Below are 26,040 nucleotides of genomic sequence, written 5' to 3'. Positions count from 1 at the left end.
CTTTCGTTAAACATTCACACAAGCCGCACGATAATTTTACAACCAATATTGCGTTATTTATTGTGTTTTTTTTTCATCAGTCTACTGTGTCTAGCACGGCGCGATCATAGACTTTTTAGCTATAAGTTAAGGAATGTGCTAGACATTGTACCAGCTGTCGTTTCTCAAACGTCAGCACAACTGATGTTTGACGTTCATGTAACAGGCTATTCTCTTCGGAAGAATCCACCGTTGCTGCACGGTGGCGATAGCAAAGCGTCCGGGGGTGGAGAGGGGTGGCGGGAGAGGGGGGGGGGGGGAGGGCTGCTGCATCTTGATAAAGATGCATCAGAGCGTCTTGTAATTCTGATCCTGAGCCACATTTGTATATATGTTTATCTATTTATTTATCTCAAGGAATCTGCTTACGGGAGAGGGGTGGGGGGGTTGGAATACAATAATGAAATGCCTGAAATGCCCCGTAAATATAAACAGCACTTCAAGAGGCGAGGACCAATTAAACTTTTCAGAAAAATATCTTATGAAAAACGGGGGACTGAATAAGGGACGTTTGACTACCACGACACATCTTATAGTTCCGTTACGTTCTACGTAGACTATGTCCGGCTTCCGTGCTTAATTGTACAGACAACTTCAAAGAAGTCACAGTCACAACCCTGTGATGAAATTAAGTCGCCTGCACATATGGAGCACCTCACGTAGTCTCAACGTCGCATAAACACTATTATGTTGTCGGCGGAAAGGGGAGATTAAGATGTCGATACCCAAGCGAAGTACAAAGAACTATGGCGGGTCCGATTGCAGACCTACACCACCGTCTGTGAGTGCAATTTTGTGCAAAATGGAACAAAAACTTGCGTATTTCTTACCAACATGAGGGACAACATAATCTGTAAATAGGCACGAACATACCGTTACGATCGCGGTACGATTCTAGAGGGTATAACAGAATTTTCTAGCGATACTGTTTAGCCTTCGTTTCCGCCGTGGAAAATTTATATAGGATACTCATCGATTGCAGTGGAGAGAAATAGCTTCGTGTGAGTGTGGCTGAAGGGCGATGCCAACCAAATCATCATAGGCTTTCCTCTGAGATCAGAAGACACAACCAAATTGCAAGGGCGATCCAAATGAAATCCTCAAAAGTGGTATAAAATTCCTAAAAGTTGTACCATTGGTTTGGAATCTGGCAGAAGTTATCCTTGCATTTCGACAAATGACGAGCAGTTAGTAGTCTGTTACTGTATCATAGAAAAGAAAACTATGTCAGTACAAATGTGGCCAACACCTTATCGACTTGCACCACTTGCAACAGGAATCTGAGATACGTCCTGGAGTAGTGAAGCTCTTAAAGATGTGAAAATACATCAGAGGATGGAAGTACAGTACGGTGATTGATCTTTGTCCCTGCAGCAAGTGTACGAGTGTTGCAAAAATCGTAAAAGAGGAGAAATTTCTGTGGAAGATGTTCTGCGGCCGGTTCGGGGACGCAGCATAGTAACGAACGAAAACATTACTGCTGTTGTGAAGGAAAACTGTAGACCAAATTTAAACTAACCAGTCACTGTTTTGGATGTTACTGCTGCTTAGCACATAATTTTGTCTATGAGGTGCTCGATTCAATACAACGGTGGCGCCACGTCAGGTGACTGCTGAATTGTGAGGCACTTTTGCGTCCTTTTCAGGTCGAAAGTAATGGGCTTCTGGAGCGAATTGTTACATGAAACCTGGGCACACTATCACCAACCTGAAAAAAAAGAGTGGGCACAGACTGGCGCCAAACCTCTTCGCCAAATAAAAGGAATCCGCACTCAACCATTGCTGCTCATCAATTTCAGCGACTAAGTACAACTGAGTGTTGTAGGCAGCTGATGATGCTGTCTGAAGATAGCCTAAGACTATGCCGAAACTGGCCATTATAATAAAATAAGCATCACGATCTAGCCTGCTTTTTAAGTGATTTCATATGGCTTACAATATCGCTGTTTCCCAAAAATGATACCAAAATATTTGAATTCTGAAAGTAATTTCTGGAGTATCCGAAAGGAGTGTTATAAAGCCGCTGTATTTACGTTAGTGAATTAATCGACAACGTCTGAAGCTGCATGGGGCTGTTTTCGATATTGTGGTTATGTGTAAGAAGGTAACAACATGAGAAGACTGCAGCGAACCGCAGGAAGAGCTGCAGAGGATTGATGAGTGGGGCAGGGGCTGAACGTAAATAAATGTAACATACTGCTCACACATAGTAAGATAAATCCACTAATGTGCAATTACAATATCGGCGACAAATCAATGGAAACAGTATCAACCGTAAAATACGTAGGAGTAACCTTTCGGAGCGACCTAAAGTGGATGTCCATATAAAACAAACAGTACGAAATGCGGATGCCAGGCTGAGATTAATTGGTAGAATGTTAAGGAAAAGTCATTCATCCACAAGAGAAGTGCCTTGGAAAACACATTTGAGACTGAGACTAGTTACCATTAATATGATAGAGAAGATCCATTTTTTAATATGAAATATAGGAAATTGAGTCTTGGTTTAAAAAAGAGTCTAGCCAATGAGACTGGCGCTTTTTCTACAAATTTGATTTTCACAAATATTTATTTTCCTCGAAACTCTGTGTTCTTGTTTTAGGCCCTTATGGTTCTCAGTGCCTCAGATGAACTATTTCTTCTGTTACCCAAGGATTCTTCGCAACTACCTTCTTCGTACCCTTTTTGTCTGCCAATTTTCTGTGACACCAGTTTTTAGAGGTGTCTGTTCCTCGTCGACTGTATTTTTTGGTATTCGTTATAGCATTATCTACATCCAACTTCGTTCCGTGCTTTAGTATCCCACTTCTCTCCACATCGATTCTTTTGGACAATTCTCTTAAATTTCAGTTTGTTGTTCAGCGATATTAAACAGTAATCTGTAGCTACAGCTGCTCGTGAGTACTCTTTTTAATCCATTTCCGATTTTGGAATATACGTTTATGTATTAACTCAGTTACTAGTATTACATTTATTGCAAATCATTATCATTATATGGTCAAATCTTCGTCATCATCTTCTTCTTCTTTTCTTCTTCTTCATCATCACCTCCACCATCCCTTTGACATCCAAGGCCTGATAAAGGTCTCCTCATTCCTTACGGTTCTCAACTATACGCATTCCTGTTGCCTTTTCATCTTTTCTGATAGTATTTACGTACCTTCTTGGTCTTTTCTTATGTAAAGGACTCCAGTAAAGAACTTGTAGACTAAATGTCTAGCCACGTCCATACCGTTTTTATTACTGTCGTAAATACACTACCCGTCAGAAGATGTGGACACCCCTTTGTAACACAAAATTCACCATTAGCTGTCACGAGAGGCGGACCTGTCACTACAAAAGGAGGCAGGGAGTATTGTTAAAAGATAATCAGCAAAGCACAATAGGTGGGTCAGAAGAGCTCAGTGACTTCGAAGATACACTAATCAGGGGAATCTACTCGCGTAACAAATCAATCAGGGACATTTCACCCCGGCTGTAGGTGACCAACGCAACTGTTGGTGATTTGATTGTCAAGGAAAAACCATAGCTAAACAAAGACCAGGCAGATCCCATGTATTGACAGGGACTGCCCAGCAGTGCGGAGGGCGATTGCTAAAGGTCGCATGAAATCAGCAGACGGAATCACTCGTGAGTTCCAAAGAGTTACCAGCAGTCTGGTCAGCACACTGACTGTGCTTATGGTTTTAAAAGAATGGTCTACAGTGGTCAAACAACTTCTCATAAGGCACACATTTCTGTAGCCGATGATAAGCGACACTTGAGGTGATGTAAAGAGCGACGCCATTGGACAGTGGATGACTGGTAACAAGTGTTTGGTGAAATGAATCACGATATACCGTGTGGCAATCCGATGGAAGGGTTTGTGTTTGGCCAATACCTGGAGAACACTATCTGGCATCATGCGTAGAGCAAACAGTGAAGTGTGGAGGAGGTGGTGTTACGGCATGGGGGGCGGGGGCTGCTTTTCATGGTTAGGGCGTGATCCGCTTGTTGCTCTGAAGGAAGAGCAAAATGGGGAAAGATATCATCACATTGTACGTACAGAAGAGGAAACGTTCGGAGACGATGATTGTATCAGGATGACAATGCACTCTGTTACAATGCAGCCTCTGCGTGGCAATCGTTTGTGGATAATAACATTCCAGAAATGGTTGACCTGCCCAGAATCCCGGCCTGAACGGAACGGAAGAACTTTGAATGAGTTGGAACGTCAACTTCGCTCTAGACTCCGGCTTTCCAACATCACTAGCTTCTCTAGTTTCGGTTTTCGTTGATTTTACTAGCAATAACATTTCACACAGGGGAACAAACATCCTGCTTCTCTTCCGTTTCCTTTGCTTCCTGTTCCTTGGGCTCTGGTAAATGCAAGAACGTGTTTAAAATTACAATATCCTTTCCAAGTCTATTTAATTCTAATGAACTAGCTCTCCCTTATCGCATCTTTTCCGTCCAACCTCTGATGTCATGTAATAATAAATAGTACCAATGTCCATGTGTTCAAACTCACTGCACAAATGCGCATAGGGCACCGCTTTTCTGCCCATTTATTCTGTTCGCCAGAAATCTCAGAGATCCAAACAGATCCATCTCAATCTGTTGATCTTCTGGTGTAGGCAGTGGCTCCTCGAAATCCATCCAATACCCAACCAGTATTTCTAGGACGAAACAAACACATCTTCAGTCCCCATAACTTTTGTTTTACTATGTACAATATCAGCTGTAAGCGAACATGAAAACACCACCTAATATCTGAATTATATATACGCCTTTTAACCGTACAGACTTTTTAATTTTTTTACTGTAATTATTTCTGCCTTAAGCCGTTATCAAGTACGACAATGTTGGTTATAATTAGAGCTTGTTAAGTGATGTCACCGTCACGATCTATTGAACTGGGTGTCCTAGAGAGTAGATAAAGTCACCGAAATGAATGGCAGACAGGTAACAAACGTATTTTCAAACCATAAAACAAGTGAGCCACAGAATGGACATTAACACGGTAGTTACATGTGTGAATTCCGTGAATATAATAACCTCAAGTAAGAGGAAGAAGGAAATTTATATACAGGCCAAAGTAAGTCAACATACGACACTACTTTCATACTACAAAAAGTACTGTAGCATTTTAAGGAAAGTCATGGGAAGGTCCACAAATATGCAAGTGCTAATAAAAATAAACAACGCAGATACAAAGATTAAAACTACATGAGGCATTGTCAAACGCGAGACAGGACAACCAGTCTGTACAAGATACCATAACAGTTAAACTAAATGACAATGTTGTGACTGATAATTCACAAGCTGTAAGTACTTTCAACAATGAGGTTCTAAATACAGCAACTACAAGTAGCACCATCGACCTTTACTGAAATTAACAGAATTCTTAAAATTCTAAAATACGAAATATCATATGTTGCTGATGCCATTCTGAAAAGTTGTTCCAACTTCATAAGTAATGATCGTAGTGACCTATGCAGTGCAACACTGTCACCGGAAATTTTTAAAAAGCAATAACACTTTATTCAGTCCTGTATAACAAACAGAATCATACTAACAAGTGATATAGCACATTAACAGCAGTCAGTAAGTAGGGTACAATTCTCCTAACGTTTGAGCGTACATATTGATGAAAATTTGAACTGGAAGAAGCGAATCTTGTAAACAAATCAATCAACCTCCTTACATATTTTGGATATTTGCACTGCTGCTTTCAACTAAACGTGGTTCAAGCGTTGAACATCACTTAATTTCTAAGGATACAAGTTGGTAACGTCGGGTAAGCTAGAGGGTAATGGAGGAGCGACACTATTAATAAAGAACACCATCAATTATGGATAAAGAAAATGAAATTTAGTGCTTAAATGACTCAAGTGAAGTAGCTGCATAAATAGAAACCCCAAAGAGAAACTACGGAATTGTGTCCATATTCAAATACTCTACCGAAGAAGGAAGGGACATTAGGGTTTAACGTGTTGTCGACATCGAGGTCATTAGAGACGGAGCACAAGCTCGAAGTGGATCAAGGATGGGGAAGGAAGTCTGCAGTGTCTTTTTCAAAGGAACCATCCCGGCATTCGCCTGGACAGATTTAGGGAAATCACAGAAAATAGAATCTGGATTGCCGCACGTGGGTTTGACCTTCGTGCTCCTGAATGTGAGTCCATTGTACTAACCAGCACGCTCGATAAACCCCTAAGATCATGACCAGTAGCAATATTTGGCATCAACTGTTCATTAAACTCTATCGACCGTTCGCTATATATGGAGACTTTTAATTCTCATTACAGCAATTGTAGTATTGCTATAAACGACCCAGAAACGTGTTGTCTTTGTATTATAACTGGAAATCTAGATTTGCTTATTCTGAATGTCGGCTTTCTAACAATTATACTCGCTTTCAATTGACCCCCAACTGGTGTCACCCGACCTTAACAAAATTTGTAAATTGAAGGTCTTATGATGTTCCATGGGAGCATACCATATCCCCACTAAAATAGTATTTGGCATCGAGATGAGTATGGGAAATAGATATTATTCAAACAGTCCATGGAAAATACTGAATGTCTGGGGAGGAAATAACCAAAAGTAATACAGGAAGTACTCAGGAAACAAACACTTGTATGGACACCAAAGTAGCTTACGACTTTCTTATGCGGGAAGAAATTTAATATTCTAGCGGAAAACAGTTGTATTCTGTGAAACCGCCAGTTTTCCGTTGGGACTGTATGCTTCAAATCATTGGCTAAACGAACGTTATCCTAGCCATATATCTTAGGGAACAGGTGTTAGAGCGACTCCTGGAATTGAGAACACTAAACACAGACACTAGGAGACTTAACGAGGAAACAATAAAGGTGCGGTTCACCTACTGTAATAGCTTGAATAAGGACTGCAGCATTTCAAAGACCTAGAGGACTGATCGATCTCTAAAATACATAGTTCTGCAGTAGTGGATCCAGTATGATTAGAAGAATTCGTGAGAAAAGTAGCTTCTCCGTCTTATCCTGATGTCCCATAGCTTTTCCACACTAAACAGATTAGAATAATCCTCTATTAGCTCCATTCACTTGACATTTCATTGGCTTAGGATATTTTCCAAGACCACGAGTTCCTATACCAAAGTTGCTGTATTCCGACTCTTCTATCTGCTCCTTCAGCTTGTGGGCAACAATTAAAATCACTCTGTATGCGAAAGCTTACCTTATAATCAAATATATTAATTACCAAAGAAAAATTCATAGCCGATGTTCTTGACAAATTCTCTACACTACAGAGAAATGAATATCAGATATGTCGTCCAAACGTTTCCAAAACATGTAGGTTTATTTACTCGACAAAACTGATATATTTACAGCATATCAAACAATTTTCACAAGGCAGAAAATAACGCATTTTTAATTTATTCTTTGTCTCTTATTTTCTTTGTAATTGCAACTTTCAAATAAAGTAGAAAATTATTTTTCTCGATAAATAGATCTCGATTTTTCACTGTTGAAAGAATTTTATTGAGAAACGTGTATCCATGCACGTCTTATTTGTCTACAATGTAGGCCTTTTCTTTATTCAGATGTTGTAAAACGTAAATACTCTCTCGCTTTCGAGTATTTCTTCTCTCTTGTAGAAGAACGCTTCTAGTTTTAGCCTACATCTATAATCTGGAAGCCACTTTACGGTGTGTGGCGGAGGGTACCTTGTGTACCAGTGTCACTTCCTCCTTTTCCTGTTCCAGTCGCATATGTTTCGCAGGAACGACGATTGCTGGTAACCTTCTGTATGTACTTGGATCTCTCTAATTTCATCGTAATGATTTTTTACGAGATAAACTTTGCAGGAGTCAATATATTGTCTGACTTTTCTAGGAACGTAGGCTCTCGGAATTTGAACGGTTGACCTTACCGTGAGGCAGAGCGCCTCTGCCATTGGAACTGACTGTCTATATCCGTAACGCTTTAGTGATTACTAAATGAATCTGAAACGAAACGTGTTACGCTTCTTTGGATCTCCTCTATTTACTGTATTAATCAAAACTGGTGCGGATCCCAAACTGACGACCAGCATGCAAGTACTGGCCGAACGACTGCTTTGTAAGCCACTTTCTTTGTTGATGGGCAATATTTCCTAAAGATTCTTCCAGAATATCTCAGTGTGGCCTCTGACTTTCCCGCAATTAATTTTATGTAGTTGTTCCCCTTCAGATCGCTCCGTATGCAAGCGTCTAGATATTTAATACAAGCAGCTGCTTCCAGTGATTCTTCTGCAATAGTGTAACATACAATAAGGGGCCTTCATATACGTACTTTGTATTGAACAGAGGACCTAGAAAAGACGGAGAGGCTTCGTCACGGCCGTAGCTCTCAGTGGTTCACAACCCCACTGTACAACAGGCTACAGCCCCCCAAGGTTACTCTGTAGTTGAGTCCCATGTTGATGCTCCCCCCCCCCCCCCCCCCCCCCAGCTGACGAGTCTAACCACAATTTTTGCCGGTTGAGTAATTATGGTATACACGTACGTGGAGAAAGTGTATGCGCAGCAATCGCTGACATAGTGTAACTGAGGCGGAATAGGGGGAACCAGCCCGCATTCGCCGAGGCACATGGAAAACCGCCTTAAAAACCATCCACAGGCTGGCCTGCACACCGGACCTCACCACCAATCCGTCGGGCGGATTCGTGATGGGGACCGGCACGCCTTCCCGCTCGGAAAGCAGCGCGTTAGACCGCGTGGCTAGCCAGGTGGTCTGTTTCTATGTTCTCACAGTAAGTTACATTTATCTATGTCGAGAGCCAGTTACCATACCCGTCACCAAGCGTCGACCTTCTGCAGTTATTCCTGGATTTCGGTACAGTTTTCTAGTGTGTACAGTTTTCTGTGTGTGCAACAGCATCATCCGTGAAAAGTTTTGCGACATTATCAACTGGGTCATTAATATACCGGATGATTCAAAAAGAAAGAAGAGACTTCAGCGGTTCTTACAGACAAACTGTAAAACATAAAACTCATTCAAATGGCCTCTAGACCACAAGAGAAATCATTCTGTGTTTTGGAATGAGCGCCAAGTCAACCCATTGTTCAGTTGCAACGTGCATTCCGCCGTCGATTCAGTAAGAAGCCGCCTCTGTACAAGCTGATTTACTACTGGCCTACGAAAGTCTTAGAAGTTGGTTGCAAATGTAGAGGGAAGAGCGCAAGTCGGCCAAGCATATACGTTGAACATGTGGGGCGTATCCGAGATGCGTTCACACGGAGCCCCCGTAAGTCCTCCGGCCGGAGTGGCCGAGCGGTTCTAGGCGCTACAGTCTGAAATCGCGCGGCCGCTACGATCGCAGGTTCAAATCCTACCTCGGGCATGAATGTTTATGATGTCCTTAGGTTAGTTAGGTTTAAGTAGTTCTAAGTTATTGGGGACTAATGACCAAAGAAGTCAAGTCCCATAGTGCTCATTTGAACCATTTTGAACCTCGTAAGTCCACAAGGCGGGCAGGTCAGGAACTTCAGCTTCTTCAAACAACAGTGTGGCATGTTCTGAAAGGGCACCTGCGTAAGAAAACTTACAAGGTGCAGTTACTGCAGCAACTGCGTCCCGGAGACCATAACAAATGGCACTAATTTTGCGTCTCAATTCTCCAGCATATGACAGAGAACACTTTTTCCGAACAACTCATTTTTTTCTGACGAATCGACGTTTCATCTATCGGGTAACGTACACGACTATAATGTAATAATTTGGGGGTGTCACAAAATCCTGACTTCATCATCGAACATGTAAGAGACTCACCGAAATTGAATGTTGTTCCATTTCTGTTCACAGAGTTTAGGGACCTTTCTTTTTTGCGGAGGAAACTGACAGGAATGTCATACCTAGGCATGCTGCCATATTGGTTATTTCCTCTACCACACGATGATTTCAATTATTTATTTTCATGCATACGGCTCCCCGTTTCATTTTCACCTTGAGATGCGGCGTGATCTTAACAACAACATCCCACCACGATGGATTGGAAGAGGTGTAGGATAAGATCTTGTTCATTGCTTTCGGCCTCGCAGGTCACCAGACCTCACACCTTGCGACTTTTTTTCTGTAGTGGTTCATAAATAACTGCTCTTCAAAAGCTGGTAAGTCAAACTGTTCAAGCTGTCTAGTCAGTAAGCAGGAACCTGTCAGGTGATGTGTGAAATGAGCAAAACGTGGACCTCATATTAAGTGTCTGGATAAACACAAACAAAACTTTCAAACTTCCTCTACGGGGTGACATTATATTTTCGAATCGTCCTCTATGTCGTCTGCAGCGTACTCAAGATTTTAGAATTCTACGCTGGGCACATTCAACTGATAATTGACATCACTGATCCATTGGCGAAGTGACTGACGGCAGATTTACACGCAAGCACAGGACACGCACCTATAACGAGTGCTCGATTTTGACCAGAAAGTCGCTCTTGTACGACGGTCTTAAACCGACGGACTGTTTGTGACACACATGCGCTCCGCCAGAGGATGAGAAGAAAATGAATCTCTTCCGAAATGCTGCGATACCGCTTCGAAATGACACGGCATGAGAATCGAGAAAATTTTTATAGCATTCACTTCTCAAGTGGTCGAAGAAGATTCAGCAGTCAGTCACAACTTGTGTTTATTGTAGCAGATGTATATTTCGATCACTCAACGACCATCTTCAGTGTAACAGGCAATACACTAACCAACTAAACTGGAATCGTGTACATGCTAACACCAAAGTACAATTATACAATTTTCGCATATAAATGTATGGTACATATCAGCGGACAAAATTAACACAGTTCATCCGTTATTTGGCGTTGTCCATCTTGGACTAGACATGTCAAGAGTTTAAACTGCACTTGAGCTGCTGTTTATTGCTATCTCACAGATGGACTCAGTGACGTCAATGAGGCAAGTACATATTTTTTAAATGGGACGCTATACTTTTTTATCATAATTCTAACAGTCTGGAAAAGACGCGTATAGTGATGTAACGCATGTTGCTATTGTGATTCAAAGTTTGCTTGAAAGAGGGCGGATGAGGATTTACCTACGTAATAGAGCACGTCAACTGGCCTGCGAGTCGCGCGAGGCGTGTTTACAGTCTGCAGCTGCTTCCGACCGCCTCGACCTTCAATCGTACAATATTTCCCAGCGTTTTTAAGCGACGTTTGAATCACAACAGCAACATGCGTTACATCACCTTACGTGTCTTTTCGAGAGCGTACGAATTATTGTAAAAAAAGGACAGCGTCCCACTTAAAAAACATGTACTTGCCTCATTATCTCGGTCAATATAAACGTTCTGATTATTGTGCATGAACCAAAGTATGTGCCGCATAGTCAGCTATGACTCGCCGAACACCGTTTGTCGATACGTGCAATCGCCATCGGAATAATTGGGGTGTTACGTCTTACGCGACTCACCCTATATGCACTTCGGCAAAATGCACTTTTATCGGGGGAAAACTGAAGCGCTAAAATCGGTAAAAATTCTTTAGTATCTAACTGGTAATAATGTGAACTACTTCATGTAGGTAGCTTCGGATAAGTACGTAACTGATATCAAACAAGTATACATTGAGGTGACAAATGTCACCCAGTATCGTTTCGGACCGTGTTTTGCCCGGCGTAGTGTAGCAAAACGACGTATCATGGACTCAACATTTCGTTGGAAGTCCCCTGCAGAAATACTGAGCCGTGTTGTCTCTACAGGGTGTTACAAAAAGGTATGACCAACTTTGAGGAAACATTCCTCACACACAGAGAAAGAAAATATGCTATGTGGACATGTGTCCGGAAACGCTTACTTTCCATGTTAGAGCTCATTTTATTGCTTTTCTTCAAATCACATTAATCATGGAATGGAAACACACAGCAACAGAACGTACCAGTGTGACGTCAAACACTTTGTTACAGGAAATGTTCAAAATGTCCTCCGTTAGCTAGGATACATGCATCCACCCTCCGTCGCATAGAATCCCTGATGCGCTGATGCAGCCCTGGAGAATGGCGTATTGTATCACAGCCGTCCACAATACGAGCACAAAGAGTCTCTACATTTGGTACCGGGGTTGCGTAGACAAGAGCTTTCAAATGCCCCCATAAATGAAAGTCAAGAGGGTTGAGGTCAGGAGAGCGTGGAGGCCATGGAATTGGTCCTCCTCTACCAATTCATCGGTCACCGAATCTTTTATTGAGAAGCGTACGAACACTTCTACTGAAATGTGCAGGAGCTCTATCGTGCATGAACCACATGTTGTGTCGTACTTGTAAAGTCACATGTTCTAGCAGCACAGGTAGAGTATCCCGTATAAAATCATGATAACGTGCTCCATTGAGCGTAGGTGGAAGAACATGGGGCCCAATCAAGACATCACTAACAATGCCTACCCAAACGTTCACAGAAAATCTGTGTTGATGAGTTGATTGCACAATTGTGTGCGTATTCTCGTCAGCCCTCACATGTTGACTGTGAAAATTTACAATTTTTTCACGTTGGAATGAAGCCTCATCCGTAAAGAGAACATTTGCACTGAAATGAAGGTTGACACATTGTTGGATGAACCATTCGCAGAAGTGTACCCGTGGAGGCCAATCAGCTGCTGACACTGCCTGCACACGCTGTACATGGTAAGAAACAACTGGTTCTCCCGTAGCACTCTCCATACAGTGACTTGGTCAACATTAGCTCGTACAGCAGCAACTTCACTGACGCAGATATGAAGGTTATCGTCAACTGCGCGAAAAAATGCCTCGTCCATTGCAGGTGTCCTCGTCGTTCTAGGTCTTCCCCAGTCGCGAGTCATAGGCTGGAATGTTCCCTGCTCCCTAAGACGCAAAGCATTTGCTTAGAATGTCTTCCTGTTGGGACACCTTCATTCTGGAAATCTGTCTCGATACAAACGTACCGCGCCACGGCTATTGCCCCGTGCTAATCCTTACATCAAATGGGCATCTGCCAACTCCGCATTTGTAAACATTGCACTGACTGCAAAACCACGTTCGTGATGAACACTAACCTGTTGATGTGCTTGATGCTAGTACTGTAGAGCAATGAGTCGCATGTCAACACAAGCACCGAAGTCAACATTACCTTTCTTCAATTGGGCCAACTGGCGGTGAATCGAGGAAGTACAGTACATACTGACGAAATTAAAATGAGCCCTAACTTGGAAATTAGCGTTTCCGGAAACATGTCCACATAACATCTTTTCTTTATTTGTGTGTGAGGAATGTTTGCTGAAAGTTTGTCCGTACCTTATTGTAACACCCTGTATAACCGTCCATAACTGCGAAAGTGTTGTCGGTGAAGGACTTTATGCATGAAGTGAACTCTCTCTTTTGTCTCATAAACGTGGGATGGGATTCATGTCGGGCAATCTGGGTTACCAGATCATTCACTCGAACTGTCCAGAACGTTCTTCAAGCCAATCGCGAAACATTGTGGCCCAGTGGCATGGTGCATTGTCATCTATAAAAATTCCTTCAGTTTTTGGTACATGAAATCCATAAATGCCTGCAAATGGTCACCAAGTAACCAAACATAACCATTCTCAGTCAACGATCGGTTCAGTTTTACCAGAGGATCCGGTTTTTTCCATGTAAACACGACTCACGCTGTTATGGAGCCACTGTCAGCGTGCACAGTCCCTTATTGACAGCTTGGGTCTATGGCTTCGTGGGGTCTGCGCCACACTCGAACCCAAACCTCCAACTCTTACCAACTGAAATCGGGACTCATCTGGCCAGGCCGTAAAGGCACTCACATCGGTCGTCTGCTGCCATACCCCATTCTCCACACTGTCCAAACGGATACGTCCGAGATACGTTAAACATTGTTTTCTGCAGTTATTTCACGCAGTTTTGCTTGTCTGTTAGCACTGACAACTCCACGCAAATGCCGCTACCTTCGGTCGTTAAATGAAGGCCGTCTGTCACTGCATTGTCCTTGGTGGGAGATACTGTCTGAAATTTGGTATTCTAGGCACCCTCTTGACACAGTGTATCCCGGAATTCTGAATGCCCTAACGATTTCCGAAATGGAATGTCCTATGCGTCTAGCCACAACTATCATTCTCCGTTCAGAGTCTGTTAATTCCTGCCTAGCAGCCAGAATCACATCGGCACCAGTAATAAAACATATGATACAAACAGATCTTGATTTAAAGTAACTTATTTCTAGTTAAATAAAAAAAATAAAGTTTCGGAATAAAATTCATTTAAAGCTGATTAGTGTGAGCATAGTGAACGCTAGTTGCCGAGCAAGTCAGGAGCGTATGTGGGATAAGTTATGAGGCATTTGTTATCAGCAGCCTCAGTGCAATTTGAACTTTTCACCTGTCTAGTCCAAGAGACATTATGCCAAATAACGGCTGAAATGTGTTAACGTTATATAATTTCACCTACACACTTGCATGTGAAATTTATACAATTGTACTTCGGAGTTAATATGCATGCAGTGGTATTTTAATTGATTCCTGTACTAACGTCAGCAATGAAGATGGTCACTCAGTGATCGAAATTATATCTGATACAATAAACACAAGTTACGACTGACTGCAGTACCTTCTTTCACGATTACCAACAACTACGATCGCTGAACATTCCCAGGTTCCACATAGAGTCAGATTTAAAAAAAACATCTGTATCTTATAATAAGCCGACCTAGTGTTGAATTCCCAGTGAACGTAATGATGGAGAGCTGTTTGGTGTGGTCTAGGCGACAGCATACCTGCTGTGTCGCGACAAGGGAGTGCCGCAATAAGAACAACTTATCTGCTTGACCCTGGCAGCCGCCAAGTGTCTGTAGCACCAGCTAGACCAAGCGACGGCATGCGCTGTGCCGTGGTCATCTGTATTTCTTGTTCACTCTGTTCGTCCACTAGATACAGAGTCCTGTACACGTGCGTGCCCAATTTGATGCCGTGCTCCTTGACTTCAGGAAGGCATTTATACAGTTCTGCACTGTTGTTTAATGAGCTTACCGAGTATCTGTTCGGGTTTGTGAATAGATTCAGGACTCCCTTGCAGACAAAGGTCAACATTTCGCTCTTATCGGAACAAAGTCGAAAAAAGGGAAGGCAATTTCAGGAATAGACCAAGTGACTGTAGTAGGACCGTACTATTTAACTATGTACAAATGATATAGTGGATACAGTCAGAATCTCTACTAGGCTGTTGGCAGATGCAGTTGTCTGTAAGAAGGCAGCATCGCTAGATGACTTAAGTAATTGCAAGAAGACCTGTAGACGATCAATGATTGATGTAGAAGCTGCAGCTGACCCTGAAGAAAAATAAATATAACATAATGTGCACAAAAGGCGAAGTAATCTGCTTCTGTACAACTACACTTTTGGTAACGAACCACTGGGAATATTAACTACAGCAAAATACCTAGAAGTAAACATCCAGGAAGATCTAAAATAGAATAACCACATAAAGGAAGTAGTAGGAAAAGCAGATGACAGATAGACTCATCGGGAGAATTTATCTACGAAATAAGTGGCTTAGAAAACACCTTTTCGTCCGATTCTCGAGCATAGCACGTCAGGCTAGGTTAGAGGACGTGAAATTTTTTTGCTCAGGAGACATTACTGACATTGTAACGCAACACCTCTGGCAGCATAGGGAGATGGGAAGGAGGGGAGTAAAGTGACCACTCAAAGAGAAATTCAAATTTCACTAAACCATGGTTATTGACATAAGCCTACCACTTACACATCTGGATCTACATGTTGTAAGCCATCACAACAAATATTCTTAACTGAGAAAGAAAGTAATGTACTGAAATTACATGAATTTGTCTGAAGGTTTAGATAGCGACCTAATTTCCGTACGTAAGTGGGTGCTGTGGACAAGATCATAGCAATAGGATCCCAAGTTTTTTTTTAGATTTGCAGGCACATTTTTTAGGAATCTTGATTCCCTAGTGCCTGAAAGAATGGCAAGCGCTTGCAGGAGACCGTTTCAATTGGACTTTTGTATGCGGCCAAATATAACATAACACTGGCTATTTTTGTAACTTAATTAATTGAAAATTAACACAAATGGATAGAATGGCGATGCGAGGTTGTTCGCAGATGATGCTGTAATTTACCGTCTAGTAAGGTCATCCGAAGACCAGCATCAGTTGCAAAGCGTTTTAGAAAAGATTGCTGTATGGTGTGGCAGGTGGCAGTTGACGCTAAATAACGAAAAGTGTGAGGTGATCCACATGAGTTCCAAAAGAAATCCGTTGGAATTCGATTACTCGATAAATAGTACAATTCTCAAGGCTGTCAATCCAGCTAAGTACCTGGGTGTAAAAATTACGAACAACTTCAGTTGGAAAGACCACATAGATAATATTGTGGGGAAGGCGAGCCAAAGGTTGCGTTTCATTGGCAGAACACTTAGAAGATGCAACAGGTCCACTAAAGAGACAGCTGACAGTACACTCATTCGTCCTAATATTGCTGCGTGGTGTGGGGTCCTTGCCAGAAGGGATTGACGGAGGACATCGAAAGGGTGCAAAAAAGGGCATCTCGTTTTGTATTATCACGTAGTAGGGGAGAGAGTGTGGATGGAAGTCATTAAAGCAAAGACGTTTTTCGTCGCGGCGAGATCTATTTACGAAATTTCAGTCACCAACTTTCTCTTCCGAATGGGAAAATATTTTGTTGAGCCGAACCTACATAGGTAGGATTGATCATCAAAATAAAATAAGAGAAATCAGAGCTCGAACAGAAAGGTTTAGGTGTTCGTTTTTCCCGGGCGCTGTTCGGGAGTGGAATGGTAGAGAGATAGTATGATTGTGGTTCGATGAACCCTCTGCCAAACACTTAAATGTGAATTGCAGAGTAGTCGTGTAGATGTAGATGTAGATAGATTTGCATATGAAATGGTTTGGAAGTTAGTTTTATCTGTTGTATTAGACGTGTTTTTTACGTGCAACTAATACTCGCTGCGGTGAACACTTTGGCCACTTCTCTCGCGAGTAGTGCGGGCACTTTACCCGATCGGACGCCACGTCGACTTGAGTGATTCACAGGAAGAACTATGAAAGTGAAATAAGTAATAAGGAACTGCTTTTTTCGCATGAAATACGTTGGTTGAACATTGATATAGAAATAAATTATTACTCTTCATTTAAGTAAGATAGTAAGAATAACATAAATGATTTATTTTCTTCTCGAGCAATTGGAACATCTAGGTGACAGTTCCGTAGTTGTTCTAATTGTTCAGAAGAAAAAGAAGGCACCATCTTACATCTGGCCTCTCAAAAACAAAAAAGAATTTACTAAAAATAATTGAACAAGCTTCCTCTGTCAACCTCTCTGTGAACAATGGTGATGTATATTAGAACTGTCTGACCACTTACCGGCAGGCTCAGCGATTTTCAAGGCAAAAAGTATCCAGTGCCCACTATTCCCAACCTGGCCGACCTTACTATCAATCAGTAAAATACATAAAATTAGTACGCTGTATTAGTTAATATCAGTAACTACAATAAGAAACACGATCAAAAATGTTTCCTAAATGTTTGGAATGTCATTTTTCTTTTACTCATTACTTTTTCGTACGTCAACCTTAATATGATTTAATATACCTGCTGCAAATATGTACCACATTTGAAGATAACCGTCTCTACAATGCGAATTCACTAGACCATTTTACTTCCGTTTGATATTTACACTGAAGGGTCAAGGAAACTGGTAAGGGCATGCGTATTCAAATACAGAGATATGTAAACAGGCAGAATACGGTGCTGCGGTCGGCGACGCCTATGTAAGACAACAAGTGCAGTTCAAATTCAAGTAGCTCTGAGCACTAATTGGACTTAACTTCTGAGGGCATCAGCCCCCTAGATCTTAGAGCTACTTATACCTAACTAACCTAAGGTCATGACAGCCATCCATGCCCGAGGCAAGAGTGGAACATGATGCGACCGTAGCCGTGCGCGGTTCAGACTGTAGCGCCTAGAACCGCTCGGCCACACCTGCCGCCAACGAGTGCAGTTGTTAGGTCGTTTGCTGCTGCTACAATGGCAGGTTATAAAGATTTAAGTGACTTTGAACCTGGTTTTATAGTCAACGCACAAGCGATGGAACATAGCATCTCCGAGGTAGCGATCAAGTGGGGTTTTTACCGTACAACCATTTCACGAGTGTACCGTGAATATCAGGAATCCGGTAAAACACCAAATCTCCGACATCGCTGCGGCCGGAGAAAGATCCTGCATGAATGGGACCAACAACGAATGGATAGAATCGTTCAAGGTGACAGAGATGCAACACTTCTGCAAATTGCTGCAGATTTCAGTGCTGCGCGATCAAGAAGTGTTAGCGTGCGAACCATTCAAAGAAATATCACCGATATTCGGAGCCAAAGGCCCATACATGTACCCTTACACTATGTGATCAAAAGTATCCGGACAGTCACCAAAACAAAAGTTTTTCATGTTCGGTGCGTTGTACTGCCACCTATTGCCAGATACTCCATGTCAGCGACCTCAGTGTCGTCAGTCTTCGTGAGAGAGCAGAATAGAGCGCTCCACGGAACTCACGGACTTCGAAGGTGATCAAGTGATTGGGTGTAACTTGTGTCATACGTCTGTACCCAAGATTATCCACACTCCTAAACATCCATATGTCCACTGTTTCCGATGTGATAGTGAAGCGAAAACGTGAAGGGATTCATACAGCACAAAAGCGTACAGGTCGACTTCGTCTGTTGTCTGACAGAGACCGCCGACAGTTGAAAGGGTCGTAATTTGTAATAGGCTGACATCTATTCAGACCGTCACACAGGAATTCCAAACTGCATCAGGATCCACTGCAAGTACTATGACATTTAGGCGGGAGGTGAGAAAATTTGGATTTCAACGTCGAGCGGCTGTTCATATGCTACACATCACGCCGGTAAAGGCCAAACGACGCCATGCTTGGTGTAAGGAGGGTAAACAGTGGACGATTTAACAGTGGAAAACGGTGAGTGGATTGGCGAATCACGGTACACAATATGGCGATCCGATGTCAGGATGTGGGTATGGCGAATGCTTGGTCAACGTCATCTGCGAGCGTGTTAGTGCCAACAGTAAAATTAGGAGGCGATGGTGTTATGGTGTGGTCGTGTTTTCCATGGAGGGGGCTTGCACCACTTGTTGTTTTGCGTCGCAGTATCACAGGCCTGCATTGATGTTTTAAGCACCTTCTTGCTTCCCACTGCTGAGGAGAAATTAGGCGATGGCGATTACATCTTTCAACACGATGGAGCTTCTGTTCTTAATTTACGGCCTGTGGCGGAGTAATTAGACGACAATAACATCCCTGTAATGGACTAGCCTGCACAGAGTCCTGTCTTGAATCCTATAGGACACCTTTGGGGTCTTTTGGAACGCCGATTTCTTGTCAGGCCTCACCGATCGACATCGATACCTCTCCTCAGTGCAACACACCGTAAGGAATGGGCTGCCATTCCCCTAGAAAACTTCCAGAACCTGACTGACCGTATGCTAGCGAGACTGGAATCTGTCATCAAGTGTAAGGGTGGGCCAGTAGCATATTGAATTCCAGAATTACCGATGGAGGGTCCGATGGACTTGTAAATAATTTTCAGCCTTTCCATTGCAGTTTAGGTTATGTAGAAAGGACAGAAAAATCGCTGAACAGGAGGCAAAAATTTGTGCCCCTAAGGCTGAATTAGAAAACGCGAACTTGGAATTATGTAGGTTAAGGGAGGAAAAATTAGGTGCACTGTACCAGGTCACAAGTTTTGTGAAATCAAGTGCTAGCCTTAGCCAGGTGACAGAAAACTTAGGTCAGCTATGCAGGGACTTTGGGAAGGAAGATCAGATAATTATAGTTGGGGGAGAAGGAAACAGCATGGCTATGAATCCAAGATACAGTATTAGGAGTGACCTGGATAAAATAGGAGCAGAAACTGAGCACACAAATGTGGGGTTTGTGGAGGTCTTTCAGCGCCGTGATCAGCCCTGGGTAAACACTGCTGTAAGGCATGTTAGCACTGAGCTGAACAGGATGCTCCAGACACCGGCAAAATCTCACGTAAGTGTTGTTCCAGTAAATGATGTTGGTAGGTGGGGGTACACTACACATGGCCTGTACCTGAATAGGATGGGGAAAAATGAGTTAGCTTCTCAACTAGTGGAAACTGTAAGGGGGTCCACAGTCACACAATGGGTGATCCCTGTGGTTAATGGGTCCGGGAGACAAATTTTTTAGGTTAAAGCCAAAGTCCAGACAGATGACAATCAAGATAAATGGAATAAAAGAAACTTTATGTACAGTAAATAAGGGTAAAGCCAAGAGCAGTATCAACTTACTTCATCAAAATATCAGGGGAATAAAAATAAAGTAGATCAGATATTAGTGTGATTAGATGATCTCGAAAATAATTATGGGCGTCAATTGTGTAAGTATAAGTGGGTATAACTTAGCATCTTACACTTGTAGATCTAGGATGGGTAAAGGAGGAGTTGCCTTTTTCATAAAACAATGGTGTAAATGCAAACTGTAGACATGAGCAAATTTTGTGTTGATCAGCACTTTGAGGTTTGTGCATGTGAACTTCAGCTAGATAATGTAGTGTTGATGTTAGCAACAGTGTACAGGTCCCCATTAGGAGACTGGGAGCTATTCATAAAAACGTTTGATCGCTATTATGCTGTCTGTCAGACAAAAAGAACAAGTTATTAAACTGTGGTGATTTCAGTGTAAACTTTCTAAATAACTCTGAGAGGAGAAGTGAAATAGAAGTGTTATTAACAACATATAGCTTAGAATCAGTGACCAATTTCGCTACACTTATTGCACAAAACAGTAGCACGCTAATAGGTAATGTATTTGTGCAGAAAGAGGATGTAAAACAAACACCTGCTTTCCCTGTTGTAAATGGATTGTAAGACCATGATGCACAAATGTTTAACTTACAAAACCTAACAGGGTGTACAGTTCGGAAACCATTAAGTATAATTGTAAGGTCGCTCAACTCGGTATCCACTGAGCACTTCAAAGAAAGCTTAATAATTGTTAATTGGGGAGATGTATATAATGATCCAAATGCTAACGATAAATGCAACATATTTCTTGATAAATTTATATCCCTTTTTGAACATTGTTTCCCAAAGAAAATTACTAAATGTAGCACCACACACTTTTAAAAGTAACCTTGGATTCCTACAGGTATTAAAGTTTCTTCTGAAAGCGAAAGAAAACTTTATGAGACAGCAAGAACTAGTAAAGATGCAGAAGTAGTTTTACACTATAAAAATTATTGTAACATACCGAGAAAAGTTGTAAGGAAATCAAGAAATATGCATGTTAGAGAAGAAATTAACAACTTCGGCAATAAAATCAAATCAATACGGAATGTCGTTAGAAGACAGACAGGAATAGTAACCACTGGGGCAGGTAGTATTAATATTAAGGAGAACGAGACTATCGTAAACCAACAGTCCACAAGTAGCTAATGTATTGAACAACCATTTCTTAAGTGTAGGAGAAAAAATTGGTGAGAATAGTTCAAAATAAAAAGTCAGGCAGTACATGGAAAAGTCTGTTTTGAAAAATTTAGTCAAATTAAGTTTCACCTAACAAGCTCTTGTGAAATAAGTAAAATTACTAATTCTTTGAAAAATAAATGTTCTGTTGGAGTAGATGACATCTCTAATAAGATATTAAAACAATTTGGAGCAATTACAGGTGATGTTTTGAATCACATATGTAATGCATCATGAACTCAAGGCATTTACCCACACAGGTTAAAGTATGCCATTGTCAGGCCGATCTATAAAAAGGGGGACACCACTGATTCCAGTAATTATCGGCCACTAACCATGATTACAGCATTTTCAAAAATCTTAGAGAAAGTAATATACTCATGAGTGGTTAGCCATCTCAGCAGTAATGCGATACTTGGGTAAACCACAGTACGGATTTCAAAAATGCTGTTCCACTGAGACAGCAATATACAATTTCACTGTCCACATAATAGAGTATTTAAATAGTAAAATTTCACCAATAGGAATTTTCTGTGACTTGTGCAAAGCATTTGATCGTGCGAACAGTTACATTATGTTACAGAAATTACAGTTCTATGGTATAAATGGAATAGCATATGAGTGGTTTATGTCGTACATACAGAACAGGAAGCAGAAAGGTTCCTTGTATGGGTTAAGTGATTTAAATAAGTTTGCCACTTCATCTAACTGGTGTGAAATAACATTGGGTGTTCTACAGAGTTCAACCATTGGTCCCCTTCTGTGCATAATATATGTGAACAACCTCCCTTCCTATCTGAAACAGGAAGCAGAAATGACACTGTTCGCTGATCATACAAGCATCGTTATTAATCCGGTGAAAGAAACTCCAATTGAAAACGATACAAATAAGTTGTTTGGAAAAGTCATTAATTGGTTTTCTGCAAATGGGCTTGCTCTAAACTTTGAAAAAACACAGTACATCCCATTTTCTACTGCAAAAAGTGCAGTTCCTTCAATAAACATAACACATCAACATAAGTCAGTAGACAGGGTAGAGCATACTAAGTTTCTGGGTGTACACGTGATAAGAATTTTAATTGGAAAATTTATATTTTGGATCTTCTAAGGCGACTAGGTTAAGCAACTTTTGGAATAAGAATAATTGCCAATTTTGAGGTAATGTTGTTGTTCTTGTGGTCTTCAGTCCTGAGACTGGTTTGATGCAGCTCTCGATGCTACTCTATCTTGTGCAAGCTTCTTCATCTCCCAGTACCTACTGCCACCTACATCCTTCTGAATATGCTTAGTGTAGTCATCTCTTGGTCTCCCTCTACGATTTATACCCTCCACGCTGCCCTCTAATAACAAATCCCTTGATGCCTCAGAACATGTCCTACAAACCGATCCCTTCTTCTGGTCAAGTTTTGCCACAAACTTCTCTTCTCTCCAATCCTATTCAATACTTCTTCATTAGTTATGTGATCTACCCATCTAATCTTCAGCATTCTTCTGTAGCACCACATTACGAAAGCTTCTCTTCTCTTCCTGTCTAAATTATATACTGTCCACGTTTCACTTCCATACATGGCTACACTCCATACAAATACTTTCAGAAATGACTTCCTGACACTTAAATGTATACTCGATGTTAACAAATTTCTCTTCTTCAGAAACGCTCTCCTTGCCATTGCCAGTCTACATTTTATATCCTCTCTACTTCGACCATTATCAGTTATTTTGCTCCCCAAATAGCAAAACTCCTTTGCTATTTTAAGTGTCTCACTTCCTAATCTAATTCCATTAGCATCACCCGACTTGATTCGACTTCATTCCATTATCCTCGTTTTGCTTTTGTTGATGATCATCTTATATCCTCCTTTCAAGACACTATCCATTCCGTTCAACTGCTCTTCATCAGCATCACCCGACTTGATTCGACTACATTCCATTATCCTCGTTTTGCTTTTGTTGACGATCATCTTATATCCTCCTTTCAAGACACTATCCGTTCCGTTCAACTGCTCTTCCAAGTCCTTTGCTGTCTCTGACAGAATTACGATGTCATCGGTGAACCAGAACATTTTTTTTTCTTCTCCATGGATTTTAATACCTACTCCAAATTTTTCTTTTGTTTCCTTTACTGCTTGCTCAATATACAGATTGAATAACATCGGGGAGAGACTGCAAACCTGTCTCACTCTCTTCCCAACCACTGCTTCCCTTTCATGTCCCACGACTCTTATAACTGCCATCTGGTTTCTGTACAAATTGTAAATAGCCTTTCGCTCCCTGTATTTTACACTTGCTACCTTCAGAATTTGAAAGAGAGTATTCCAATCAACATTGTCAAAAGCTTTCTCTAAGTCTACAAATGCTAGAAACGTAGGTTTGCCCTTCCTTAATCTAGCTTCTAAGATAAGTCGTAGTGACAGTATTGCTTCACGTGTTCCAACATTTCTACGGAATCCAAATTGATCTTCCCCGAGGTCGGCTTCTACTAGTTTTTCCATCTGTCTGTAAAGAATTCGCGTTAGTAGTTTGCAGCTGTGACTTATTAAACTGATAGTTCGGTAATTTTCACATCTGTCAACACCTGCTTTCTTTGGGATTGGAATTATTATATTCTTCTTGAAGTCTGAGGGTATTTCGCCTGTCTCATACATCTTGCTCTCCAGGTGGTAGAGTTTTGTCAGGACTGGCTCTCCCAAGGCCGTCAGTAGTTCCAATGGAATGTAGTCTACTCCAGGGGCCTTGTTTCGACTCAGGTCTTTCAGTGTTCTGTCAAACTCTTCACGCAGTATCGTATCTCCCATTTCGTCTTCATCTACATCCTCTTCCATTTCCATAATATTGTCCTCAAGTACATCGCCCTTGTATAGACCTTCGGTATACTTCTTCCACCTTTCTGCTTTCCCTTCTTTGCTTAGAACTGGGTTTCCATCTGATCCCTTGATGTTCATACGATTGGTTCTGTTATCTCCAAATGTCTCTTTAATTTTCCTGTAGGTGGTATCTATCTTACCCCTAGTGAGATAAGCCTCTACATCCTTACATTTGTCCTCTAGCCATCCCTGCTTAGCCATTTTGCACTTCCTGACGATCTCATTTTTGAGACGTCTGTATTCCTTTTTGCCTGCTTCATTTACTGCATTTTTATATTTTCTCCTTTCATCAATTAAATTCTATATTTCTTCTGTTACCCAAGGATTTCTACTAGCCTTCATCTTTTTACTTACTTGATCCTCTGCTGCCTTCACTACTTCATCCCTCAAAGCTACCCATTCTTCTTCTACCGTATTTCTTTCCCCCATTCCTGTCAATTTCTCCCTTATGCTCTCCCTGAAACTCTGTACAACCTCTCGTTCTTTTAGTTTATGCAGGTCACATCTCCTTAAATTCCCAACTTTTTGCAGTTTCTTTAGTTTTAATCTACAGGTCATAACCAATAGATTGTGCTCAGAGCCCACATGTGCCCCTGGAAATGTCTTACAATTTAAAGGCTGGTTCCTAAATCTCTGCCTTACCATTATATAACCTATCTGAAACCTGTCAGTATCTCCAGGCTTCTTCCATGTATACAGCCTTCTTTTATGATTCTTGAACCAAGTGTTAGCTGTGATGAAGTTGTGCCCTGTGCAAAATTCTACCAAGCGGCTTCCTCTTTCATTTCTTTGCCCCAGTCCATATTCGCCTACTACGTTTCCTTCTCTCCCTTTCCCTACTACCGAATTCCAGTCACCCATGACTATTAAATGTTCGTAACCCTTCACTATCTGAATAATTTCTTTTATTTGATCATACATTTCATCAATTTCTTCGTCATCTGCAGAGCTAGTTGGCATATAAACTTGTACTACTGTAATAGCTGTGGGCTTCTTATCTATCTTGGCCACAATAATGCGTTCACTATGCTGTTTGTAGTAGCTTACCCGCATTCCTATTTTTCTATTCATTATTAAACCTACTCCTGCATTACCCCTATTTGATTTTGTGTTTAAAGCCCTGTAGTCACCTGACGAAAAGTCTTGTTCCTCCTGCCGCCGCACTTCACTAATTCCAACTGTATCTAACTTTAACCTATCCATTTCCCTTTTTAAATTTTCTAACCTACCTGCCCGATTAAGGGATTTGACGTTCCACGCTCCGATCCGTAGAACGCCAGTTTTCTTTCTCCTGATAATGACATCCTCTTGTGTAGTCCCCGCCCGGAGATCCAAATGGGGGACTATTTTACCTCCGGAATATTTTACCCAAGAGGACGCCATCATCATTTAATCACACAGTAAAGCTGCATGCCCTCGCGAAAAATTACGGCCGTAGTTTCCCCTTGCTTTCAGCCGTTCGCAGTACCAGCACAGGAAGGCCGTTTTGGTTATTGTTACAAGGCCAGATCAGTCTATCATCCAGGCTGTTGCCCCTGCAACTACTGAAAAGGCTGCTGTCCCTCTTCAGATACCACACGTTTGTCTGGCCTCTCAACAGATACCCTTCCATTGTGGTTGCACCTACGGTACG

At 41.6% G+C, this 26,040-nt stretch overlaps 1 protein-coding gene across 1 annotated transcript in view; it reads right to left on the bottom strand.

Annotated features, from left to right (window-relative positions):
* Positions 1-6,827: 6,827 nt before the first annotated feature.
* LOC126336026 (uncharacterized) overlaps positions 6,828-26,040 on the bottom strand; it is a 30,317-nt gene continuing 11,104 nt past the window's right edge. Inside the window, exon 2 of the mRNA XM_049999506.1 lies at positions 6,828-6,839. Coding sequence (XP_049855463.1) covers positions 6,828-6,839 — 12 coding nt within the window. The remainder of the gene's footprint in view (positions 6,840-26,040) is intronic.

Source organism: Schistocerca gregaria, chromosome 2 (genome assembly GCF_023897955.1).
Source record: "Schistocerca gregaria isolate iqSchGreg1 chromosome 2, iqSchGreg1.2, whole genome shotgun sequence".
Taxonomy (NCBI): Eukaryota; Metazoa; Arthropoda; class Insecta; order Orthoptera; family Acrididae; genus Schistocerca; species Schistocerca gregaria.
The sequence above is the reverse complement of the archived record's forward strand: the minus strand, read 5'-3'. Positions and strand labels throughout refer to the sequence as shown.